Source organism: Cornus florida, unplaced genomic scaffold (assembly GCF_030987335.1).
Source record: "Cornus florida cultivar Cherokee Brave unplaced genomic scaffold, ASM3098733v1 CherokeeBrave_3.0.0_Hap2_Chr01, whole genome shotgun sequence".
Lineage (NCBI taxonomy): Eukaryota > Viridiplantae > Streptophyta > Magnoliopsida > Cornales > Cornaceae > Cornus > Cornus florida.
The window spans coordinates 75,083,410-75,095,356 of record NW_026775571.1 but is presented as its reverse complement, the minus strand read 5'-3'; the positions used below and the strand labels follow the sequence as shown (position 1 = coordinate 75,095,356).

Genomic DNA, 11,947 nt, shown 5'->3' with positions numbered 1-11,947 from the left:
TGATTCTCCTTGGGCCTACTTTTGGCTCCATTGGGCTTTCTCCGTCGGCTTAAGCTGAATCCAAATGGTATTACAGTTTAATACCATTTGTTTATCTTTCCAAATAATAATAATAATAATAATAATAAAGGTGAGGATAACTTGCCAACAATGATTACAATATTATTTTGTTAACATATCTGTGTAAATGAGGTTAGGACAAGAAAATAATGTGAGGTAAGTCAATGATAACAAATTTTACTAACAAACTAAATGAAGATAACGTATTAGATTTGTTTGGTTTGTAATTTTAAAAATATTGTACAAAAATTGTGTTTGATTTAATTTTTTTTAAAAAAAATTTAATTATAAAAATATATGTTTTCAAAGATAGTTTTCTGAAATAATTTATGTATTTTATGAATTCTTAAAAATTGTTAAGAGTTGCGATTTACAAAACAAGTTGGTGCTATATTAATCATCTTCATTGTTACTTTTTATCTCTTATAAACATAATCTAACTTTTCTATTCGTTATCATCATTGTTATTTTTTATCTCAGTAAGTATTACTCCCTCCGTCTTAAAATAGATATTTGGAGAGTAAATTTTTTTTAAGAGTACATGCAGTTAATGCATGTTCCTTTCAAATTTACTATATCATCGTGTGAATATATATAATAAAATTTGAATATTTTTAGTACAAATATTTTGAGACGGTTAAAAAATGAAAGATTGACAACTAAATTAGTAAGGAGAGAGTAATAACTATCAAATCTTGTTTAGAAAGGTTTCCTTCTCAAAATAAAAATAAATAAATAAATAAAATATCATCAAGCCAATATAAAAGCTGTCCAGCCTGTCCATGACCTAAGTTCGTTAGTTTGAATAATTGCCGGTGAAATGGAGGGTAAAACTGAAATCATATTGAGACATAGCGGGGTAATTTGGCTAATTCTTTTAGCTTAGCGGTACAAAGTAATTTACCGAAAAATAAATCATATTGCGTTCCAAGAAGTGAGCACCGAACACTAGGCTCATGTCCACACAATCACCACTCAAAAACCCAAAATCCCTTCACTCTTCATCTCTCTCTCTCTCTCAAGGAAGATCTCTGTGTTTTCCACACACATCGAGCCAAGTAAGTTGGGTTTACCCTCTAATTTTTCCGATTAATTATCATTCTATCCATGAGTTTTTCTTGTGTTTTCTTGAGTTTATAGTCAACATATGCTATAACAGTCGTTAGATGCATTTTTTTGCTCTGAAGCTCATCGACCGAATTGAAATACTGTATAGATAGTGAAAATAGAACTCGAATCATTATGGGTTCAATCATGCTTAAATTTTTTATTTTTTATTTTTGAAGATTTTGCTGTTGCCTTTTGTTTTCTTATTGTTCATCTTATGTCAATGCTTCACAATTTCAAAACTTTGACACACTGAATTAAAGAAATACTGTATAGATAGCGAAACCAGAACTTGAATCATTATGGGTTCAATCGTGCTTGATTTGTTTCTCGAAGATTTCGCTGTTGCCTTTTGTTTTCTTATTGTTTATCTTCTGTCAATGCTTAAAAATTTCAAAAATTTGTCTGAAATTAAAATTATGTGAATTTGGCCAAATGGTTCACTACCATTTGGTGGTTTCGCTTGACAAGCTCTATGTGGCTCCAAATCAATGAACATATGATGCTGTTGAAGTCACCAGCTGTTTGTAAAATTGGGTGTGAGAAATAATTGCTTTTTCTACCTTCAACTTAATTTCTACATGTTCTGATAAGAACGGCACACACTCACTCGCATCCCAAGTGGCATTTCAGCATTGCAACTTTCCGTTTTGAGTGGGCATGAAATACCAATCAGGCAAATAGTTGGTCTCCTTTCCCCTAGGGGGAGGCCCCGGAATTTTTAATTGCAGGGGCCAAATTATTGCTATGAAAATAAAATTTTAAAATGTGCAAAGTGTAATAGGTTTCTTTTCAAAAGAATTTTGGTGATAAGATTATTTATAAATCAAAAGTTTTTCAGTGAAAATGCAAAATGTATCAGGAATAGAAATTATATCTGAAACTTATTAAGCTTTCCTTCAAATTGTTTACTTCCAAAAATAAGGCCTAAAAGGACTTAAAATTGTGATTATATATACACACACATTTTTTATTTCTTAAAATTGGGGTTATTTAAGCTTTCCTTTAAATTACTATTTAATATTTTCAGGGAAACTAAACTTTCCCATATTTATATTTATATATGTATTACATATACATACATATGCATATGCGCATTTGTTTATGTAATTATAATATGTATATATCGATATTTAAGTAATTATTTACATGTGTTTATGTATGTGTTTGACTCTTGGTGCATGATTTGATTTTTGCTGAAAAACAGAAGAAAGAAAGACATTAAAACTTGGAATCTAGAAATTCAGCTGCTTTAGTTCACGTAACGAAGAAATGAAAAATTAAATAATAAAATGAAAGCCAACTTGTAGTAAACATTCAACAGTTCACTCTAGAAACATGCAACAGAAAATTTAATGAAAAAAAACCTTGGAATTTATTCCTTCTCTCTACTCAGCCAAAGACTGATTCTTTCTTTCTTTCTTTTGTTTTTTTTTTTTTGTTTTTTGTTTTTTGTTTTTTGTTTAATGCTTATAATCGAGTTCATTTCCAAGATAAAGAAAACTCTTGGATGGGTTCATGAGTTTAAAAAACATTGTGTTATTTGGCAGTGGATTTGGTATTGAGATCTGAAGCAGTAGAGAATTCTGGAGGGGAGTTGATGGCATGTGAAGGGCTCTCAACTGTAGAACCAGAAGAGGGTATGGAGTTTGACTCTGAAGATGCTGCCAAGGTATTCTACGATGAATATGCTAGGCGGACAGGATTTGTCATGCGCGTGATGTCATGTCGTCGATCAGAGGTTGATGGGAGGATTCTTTCCCGTCGACTTGGATGCAATAAGGAGGGTTATTGTGTGAGTATTCGAGGTAAATTCGGGCCTGTTAGGAAGCCACGACCAAGCACAAGGGAAGGATGTAAAGCTATGATTCTAGTTAAGTCAAACAAATCCGGAAAATGGGTCATCACAAAATTTGTTAAGGATCATAATCATCCACTTGTGATATCCCCTCGTGAAGTTCGTCACTTTATGGTTAGTTTGTTTAAACTCGTTTAACTGTGAAGTGGAGAATGTTTTTCGATTTCTCATTCTTCGAATTTTATACTTAACCAGGCCTTATTTACTTCTATCTGTTCTTGATTTTTGAAGCACATATATTTGGTTTTGTACTACCATTTTCTTTAATTTTTCTGGCTGATATCTTGAATTTAATTGCTTATATTTTACTCTCAAAGAAAAATTGATGATTCAGTGTTCATATCTTATACACTACCCTTTAATATCAAATACTCAAACCTGCTTAACTATAACGCCTTTGGTGAATGTTACTCTATTGATTTTATTTTTTTATACTTATTTATCATTATATACCCAATCCAGTGTAAATGGTATACTTTCTGGTCAATATAATTTCCTCCATTAGTGGGCCTACTTCTTTATAACTTGAACACATGAAGGGTTTGATAGGCTCTTTTCCCCAATTCTAGGTAAACAGGAATTGAAGAGTTGAGCAAAAGAAGCCCAGGAGATTTATTTTTTTATTTGCGCTTAGAGGACCCCAGCTTAATGGATGAAACTCTTAGTTTGTTCCTCTTTTAATTTGACGCATGAGAACTATTTGGCTGTAGATTAGTGACAATTGTTTTAAGGATGTACATGCAGGACATCCTAAGTGTCAATTTGAGTGAGTTAGTGGGTTGCCTCTTCAATAGGTATCTTGCAGGATTACAATGCATCTGAGGATATTTGCTGTGGACTTTTCTTATCGTTGACTTTGTAGTGGATGGATCAGACAAAGGATATGAAGAATTGAGAACAGTTTCTTAGTCAACTAGATCATTCTTTTCAGCAGCACTCGCCATTGGAGTAATCAATCTGGATTGATTTGTCTTCTAGCTTCCTGTCAAGGTAAGACCAGTGGAAGACAACTGTGAGGGTGCATGGACACTAGTGGAGATAGGTTTTATGGGTGGATAGATACAATTTGAACTCCATCAACTTTTAATGGGTTCAAACATTAAAAGTCATGTGTGAAAAATTGCATGGTCAAATTGGGTGCAATTTCTTTTATATCTCCAGAAATGGGTCCGCAATGGATGCTAGGGGATAGTGGAGCTGCTGGTAATATGCGAAGAAGTGGGAATATATGGGGTTGATGGATCAAGATGGAGGATTTATATCTGAAAGCCAGGCATAGTGGAATTGCTGGCCATATGTGCAATACGGCATAAATGGGTGAGGATGGAGGATTTATGTCTCTGAAAGCCTTGCCTAAGTGTCATGAAAACCACCCTTTCTGGGTGGTGGGTGCCATATAGTTCACTCTGATAAGGACAGAAGGGTCACTGCAGATGCTAGGCCACCAATATGTATTTTGAATCTTATTGGCATGGCTATCTAGGTGGAAAGGCAGCCCATTGGGACTAGTGGCCCCATCAGTTTGCAGCCCTTCTTAAAAACTTGTTTAGGTAATAACCAGAGTGACACAAAAGGATAACGTCTTCTGGAGTTACAAATCTTGGCTAATGCCACTGTCTATGTAACTGTGTACTTGAGCTTTGCTTAGTGCAACCTCCGTAGGCTTGGCACAGGTGTTAATTCATTCCGGCAATGCCTAACAAAGGCTTAGATTCTATGGAGAGTTATGACCGAGAGATGATATGACATGGAACTAGATGGTCTTGGACAGGCCATCACAGTGTGATAGAACCTTAGGGGTCACAGGAATATTGGTTATTCGGTGAGGTTTTACCTGGAAACTCCGAGAGGAAGGGAGAGAGTCTAAGTCTTATGTGTCCAAACCGAGGCAATCCCTCCATCTAGGGATAGGACTGCTGACCTGTGTTAATTTTAATCCTTCCTTTGGAGTTACAGCTTTAGTGACTTTGATGTGATGAAGACCGAGGAATCATTTTGGGTGCAAAGGATAGTCCTTTAGGGCTGAAATGAAAAAATATTTTACTGACTTGATATTTTTTTATTTTGGTTGAGGAAGTGTCTTTTATATTTATACATTTTGGGAGTCATTTAGGTTTTTCATATAGTTTAGTTTTTGGTTTATTTTATTTTGAAAATGTTTGGTGCGCTCAAATAATTTGATTTAGTTTCTGTGGGGGTGTGGGATTGGGTATTGGTATAATGGATTTTCTTTGGATTGGATATGATTTTTTAGGGTCCGTGTTATTACGATGTTACTTTTACTTAGTATTGAAGAAACTTGAGGCCAAATAATATAGAAATCAAGTAAGCTTTAATTTTAATAGTTGTTATCTTTCTCTCATAAACCTCTTTGCGCTCACTATCTTCCAACTCACATCTAGTTCATCTCCTCCTTTTCAGTCATTAATATATCATTTTTGCCATCTCAATCTTTCTCCAAGGCTAAATGAGAAGAGAGAATTATTGAAGTAATCTTTCAGTGATCTATTCTCGACCCTAAGCCATTATGCAAAAATCCTTAATCCTCTTTTTTCTCCCCATCTCTCTTTTTCTGCAAAAGAGAAATTCTACTTTAGATTGCAAAATAAAGGATAAGGATTTTGTTAACATTGATAAATTGGTTTTTGTGGATTGGTTGTTCAAATAATGAAATCCAAGATAGAGTCTTGCAATTCATTAGGACCATTTCATATATCAAAGAAAGTTTTAATGCAATGCTTTCAAAACACAAAACTTAATCAAGGGCAAGTATAAATATACTGAATAAAAAAATTATCTAGTAACATTTAAGTTTTTGTATTTATTATTTTGGTAAAAGAATTAATCTCGACATTCTTCAATGTAATTCCTGCTAAATTAAATTCTTGGCTCCATCACTGATCATAACCCTCCATTTTTACTTGAATTGTGAAACAAAAGTTGGTGTAAAGTATCAAGCTTCCTCTCCTGAAGAGATTAATCTATTTGAAGTAGCAAATGAGAGTAAAGAGAGAAGTGAAAACCTAGCTGCTGCAAGTGCATCATCGTGGACACATCAAACCTTGGTCACTGTTGTTTGATGCTCACGAGTCATTGCTGCTGTATGGTTTGACCCTCACCTGTCACCACGCCTTTATCATGAAGTTGGAAGATTTGCACGGCATGTGTTATGAGATTATAAATAGATGCGTGAGGAAGATTAGGGAGGTATCGCCGTCATTATGTCGCTTCATGCCTTTGTGAACAAAAGGCCAACTGAAGTGCCTGTTGTTTTGCGGATGTTTTACTTGTGTGCAAGGAGACAACCTTGAGGGGCTGTTACGGACAATAATATTAAAGCTCTTAATCTGGAATATCTTTTTCTTTGCTCTCTTGTTCCAACCTGTTTAACTTTGCAACTATAGTTGCAGATACGAAATCTTGTGTAAATCTTGTTTGAGGACCAATAATTATGAGAGAAACATGCTGATTTAGATTTGAGTTTCTTGCTGATCTAATGTTTTTACGAATTTGATGTTATTTAGGGAAATCTTCTTTAGGGAAATCTGTGTTTCTGATGTTATTTAACAAACCCAAACCCGACCGGGGTCGGGTTACGCTCGGTCATGGACATGAGAATTATATGCTTCTAGTTGAGCTCAGATTGACTCTCCAAGCCGGCCAACTGGCTTGAGTTGCATGCTAACTTCTTTACTTGTTTCTTTCTTTCTGCTTAGGGCTTGATCTAGTGTCCAACCCTGTGGTTTTCAAGTCATTTTTGCTGGAAACCGTGGAAAGATACTCTAAAATCATGTTTGTCTAATCAGATTATTGCAAGTCTTTGCCTTGATTTGAGTGACAATGTGGTCTGCCGGTACTTGTAGACATTTAAGTTTTTTCCTGGCTACGTCAAACTTTTAGAAAGGGGACTAAACAGGAACAACAGGAATCCACCTAAGGCGGCAAGTGTCGTGCCGATAAATGTAAATCTGATCAAGCATTACCATGGGATCCAAATTCCCCATCTCCTGAAAGTTTTGGCCTGTTCGGCAGTATAGGAAGCTCGAGAGAACTAGGACTCCTGCTCACATTTTGTACGACTTTCTGATAGTGAACCTGCCTGGACTAGCCAGGGGGCCAACGTCAATCTCAAAGGAGAGCTCAAACTAGGTGGATATACCCTATTTTACATATTTTGGACCTGATGACTCAGTTGAAAGACTAGAATTGTTGAAAGTAGTCAACTTTGAGGTTTTGGATTTTTTTGGGGCGGTATAGTGGTTGAATGTAGAACTCCTGATGATCAGTTATATTTACCAAATTATACAATTTTGATACCTAGATTTAAATGATCACATTCACAACTTCGTGTGCCTGCGGTCAGACGGTCAAACTCTTTGGTTAACTGGATTTTAAAATATTGTATCAGGCCAATGCATATCAATTTTTTTTTTTTTTTCCCTGATGGAATTCGGTTTACTAGCCATAAAGCATGCATGCTACACTGAACGTGAAGATGTGTGCAGAGAGACACGCCCTGTATACAAGCAAAAATCATTCACACAGATACACATGATGTATGCATGTCTGCCTGCCTGTGTATGCGTAGGTTTTATGAGTATATTCATGGTTTCCTTTACTTGCTCTTCTCAACTAGTATGTGAATATATTTAACAATTTCTTATCCAATCAAGTATATGTTTCATGTACTTGTTTATAGGATGAGAAGGATAAGAAAATTCAGGAGCTAACTGCAGAGCTACGGAACAAAAAACGGTTGTGCGCGGTTTATCAAGAACAGTTGTCGTCGTTTATGAAAGAGGTTGAGGAGCACACTAACCAGTTATCAAAGAAGGTTCAAGTTGTAGTCAACAATTTAAAGGAATTTGATCCTATAGACAAGGAGCTTTCACATAGTAGATAGCCCCAGCAATATGGTGAGTATTTCATTATCATTCTTTGGATTGGTTAGCATGCACATTAATTCCTTTTCTGCATGTTCACTATTTTGCCATCTAAGTTTAGGTTTCTAGAGAAGTCTTATGCCATAACCTTCTTCAAAACTTGTGTATTTGGTGTTTCATTCACTGTTGGGGTGGAGAAATTTAGTGAAATGTAATCAAGGGTCATAATTCAGTTGTTGTTTTTCCCCTCCCCCTCTGTACAACCTCATTTTGACCCATATTTGAAGAATTTGAAAAATCATCTGTCATTAAATGTCTTAAATTTTATTTGGCAAGTTGCTTTTTGACAAGTCAGTTTGTGTGTATAAATATGTATGTATATACATATATATATATACACGTTTACCAATAAAGTGTCTGTAAGACTTTAAAAAATGGGTAAATTATATCCGGGTAGACCGTTGAGCATTTATTACTTTGACCTTCCTTAAACCCGTTCACCGGCAGCTGGAAAGTGACTTTCAGTGCGAGAAGTCAGTAATACTCTTATATTATAATAATATATTGTACTTCATTTTATACAAGGAAATGGAAAAATTGTCATTTTATAAAATTTGGTCAATAGGTCTGCCGGAAAGAAAATGCTATGGGTATCGTTGAGCACACGCGCCAAATCTCAGTCTACCTGTGTGCAATTTACTCAAACCTCAGGGGAGGTCTGTGTAATTTACCCTTAAAAAATTTAAATTTATAGCGGGTCTTCACTTGTTATTTATATGGTATTTGAATGCAGGTGCAGCAGAAGAAGAAAACATTGACTGAAAACAGAGAAGGAATTTTTGTAAAATGTATGAAAAAGTGCTAGCTTTGGTAGAGCTCTGTGGTTTATGCAAAATCAAAACTCAGAGACCAATATTTTCTTGAATTAAATTTTCTGGTGGGTGTACAACTAGAGCAGGGTGATAACTTAGCCTTGTTGGCATATTCAAATTGTGGGTAGATGATTTCTTAACTGCAGTAGCTGATGTATAATTTGTTAATATGGGCCCTCCAGTATTAAGTTCTGGGTCATGTACATTATTAATCAGAATGTATAAGCTTCAGTTTATGGCAATTGATGTTCGGTTGTGTAACAGAAATATTTGAAATCTGGTGCATTCCATCTTTGTTTGTTTTACACCATATTAAGCCAATTGTAACATGTTTTACGTGGACTTGGATCCCCTCCTGTGCACAAAGAAGGGCTCAGATCACTCCGTGTGAATTAGAATTCACACTATTTATGGAAATCACAATTCACATGGAATCATTTCTACTTTTTGCACGTGCACGGGATATTATGTAGCACAGGATGTGATCATCTTCTGTATTTTTTACTTACAATATTCGAGTGGAATATTATGTAGCACAGGATGTGATCATCTTCTGTATTTTTTACTTACAATATTCGAGTGGACTAACATACCAAATATATACACACACTTAACTGGACTATTGTTATAAGGGGAGTCTTGTCCAATCCGAATGGAGAAGTGATTACTTACACTATTCGAGTGGACTAACATACCATATATACATACACACTCAACTGGACTATTGTTATAAGGGAGTCTTGTTCAATCCGAATGGAGAAGTGATTAGGTATGTATGAGTTGGTTGATAGCACCATCTAATAGCTTATATATATTTTTTAGATTGGACTGTTAAACATTTGGTTTGTTACCTTTTAATAAAAAAAAATTAAACTTTTTAAAAGGAGAATAACTTCTTCTTCCTCTTTTTTTGATAATCGGGTGTCCGGTGCTTTGATTTGACTAATTTACGGGACTCGTGCAAAGTGACCCTCCCCACACGAATTAGGTAAGACTCGAACTATGTCCGAGATTGTGCCCCCCGGAAGAATTGCTCGCACCTAGAATGTATCGAATTTGAGACCTAATGTTTCATGAGGCTTTCAGGCCCAAGTCTTTTCGAATTAGGTCATTCCCTTGGAGTTGGGAATAACTTATTTTACCCCTCAAAGAAATCCATTTTCCCATTAGGCCATATATTCACCTTCTGAAAACCATCCTTTATGTAAAAATTTTTTATAAGATTGGCTTCCGATGAATGCTCCGGCCAAGCATTCCTCTGTCGACATCGCCAATTATAAATTAGTCTTTTTCGACTTTTATGTTTAAGAGTAATGTATTCGACGATGGTCTTGCATTGTGAATTATCCGTTTTAATCAATGAATTGATAGATGAGTTAAAATTATTCATTTGAATTTTCATCTCTAAAAAACAAAAAGAAAGAATATGGAGACCTTATGGTTCTTATGAAAGAGCTCTCTTGAGAGCATTACTTATTGTGATAATATTAAGGAAAAAGAAAAAGAGTGATGAAATGATGTGTGGGAGGGAAATGAGTCACTGGAAATGTTTATCCAAAAAAATACAATAATAATAATGTTACCGGAAATTGTGAATCCAGTAGATAGGAAAATAATTTTGGAGCCAAAACTACTTTTATAACCTTGGTTCATCAAGTAAAATAAAAGCTAATAATAATAAAAAAAATTGTTGGATGAAAGAAAATGAGCGCATTTGGTCAATTAGTCTTTCTCTAAAATTGATAGATTTTGCTAAGTATTAAATTAATTCTTACCAACAGCCGGTTTATCTTTGTCTTGGCTACAATTGTTTGGATTTAAAATATTTTTTTAAAAATATTTTTATTTTAATTTTTTAGTATTTGATTGTCGTAAATATTTATAAAAAAAAAATATTAAAATTTAATAAAAATAACTTATCAATTAATTTTTGATATGTTATTTTACACACTATAATTTAATCTAAATCTCGATTTAAACATTTGCCAAGCAAAAAATATAATAATAAAAAATAACTTATCTGGAAAAAAATAATATTTTAGACGGAAACAAATGGAGTCTTTGAGAATGGTAGCATTTTGTTCGTTTATTTGTTTGTTTATTTTTTTTATTAAATAAAAAAATTAAGAGTTAATTACAATGACACCTCCTGAGACTTGCTATAATGATAGCTATATACAAGTTGGATCATTTTTGAACGATTACACCCCTTAGGTTTTATAAAGTAAACAAAGACACCCCAATTGTCCTTACACATAGGTGAATTGACATTATTGTCATTTGATACATTTAATTACCAATTTATCCAATACAAATTTTTTTATTGACCAAAATAACTAAGTAAAGTAACCGTACCACACCCACCATGACCGGTTCACAGCCCTATCGCCCCTTCTATAGAAAAGCTCAAATCTCACACTGAAAGTAGAAAAGCTCAAATCTCACTGAAAGCTTGCTTCCTTTAATTGGGTTCACTCTATACCATTCATCTTATCTCATCTCATCTCCTCCTCTGTTAACAAACCCATAATCCAATTTCAGAATTTTTGCCACCTATGCCACCGGCGAGGGCAAAAAGATTGCGGTTGAGACACCCACAACCTTTACTTTCAAAATTTTGATGGAAACATTCACAGTTGATGAGATCCGTCGGGATCAGAGAAGATTGGTTCGCTTGGAACTTCTACAAGTCTTTCTCTTGGGCTCCGGCAACGACCAAAGTGATGAGATTGGACTTCGGCAATGGTGGCTAGCAGCGGCGATGTGATTCCGGTGTCAGCTGGGGTTATATGTGTATGTGTGTTGTAAGTGTCACGGGGAGAGAAGAAGGTGAAGGCAGTGGTGTCAGGGATCTGTACCAGAGGTTAGAGTTATCGACGGCTGTGGTGGAGGAAAAGTAGCAGCGACTGTGGTTGAGAAGTGGTGGCGGTACAAAGAGGGACATGTTGGCGGCGATTGTGGTTGAGGGGAGATGGCGGCGACGGTTCTGCTTGGGGAGATGGTGGCGGCGGATGTGGTTGGGGAGAGGCTGTGACGGCGGATCAAAATGGCGGCAACGGATGTGGATGGGGCGGTGGCAGAGGTAGAGGAAGGAGGCGGTGAGATTGTGGAAGTGGAGAAGTGATGGACATTGCGTTGGAGAGAGAGGGTGGAAGTTGCGACGGTGC

General features: G+C 35.4%; 1 protein-coding gene across 2 annotated transcripts; it reads left to right on the top strand.

The window, feature by feature from the left end:
- The first annotated feature begins 981 nt into the window (after positions 1-981).
- Positions 982-9,022, top strand: LOC132301336 (protein FAR1-RELATED SEQUENCE 5-like). 2 transcript variants are annotated; one of them, XR_009480630.1, is made up of 5 exons: positions 982-1,118; positions 2,718-3,139; positions 7,725-7,941; positions 8,534-8,624; positions 8,702-9,022. XR_009480630.1 is itself a non-coding variant. In XM_059798600.1 (4 exons), coding segments are annotated over exons 1-3 (627 nt in total). In that variant the 5' UTR covers positions 982-1,117; the 3' UTR covers positions 7,929-7,941; positions 8,702-9,022. The 2 variants fall into 2 exon arrangements, 1 of the variants encoding a protein (XP_059654583.1); XM_059798600.1 differs by lacking the exon at positions 8,534-8,624.
- The last annotated feature ends 2,925 nt before the right edge of the window (positions 9,023-11,947 follow it).

Excerpts from the sequence above, each read along its gene's own strand:
- LOC132301336 (XM_059798600.1), top strand. Across the intron at positions 3,140-7,724 it reads GTGAAGTTCGTCACTTTATG|GATGAGAAGGATAAGAAAAT; the intron begins GTTAGTTTGTTT and ends ACTTGTTTATAG.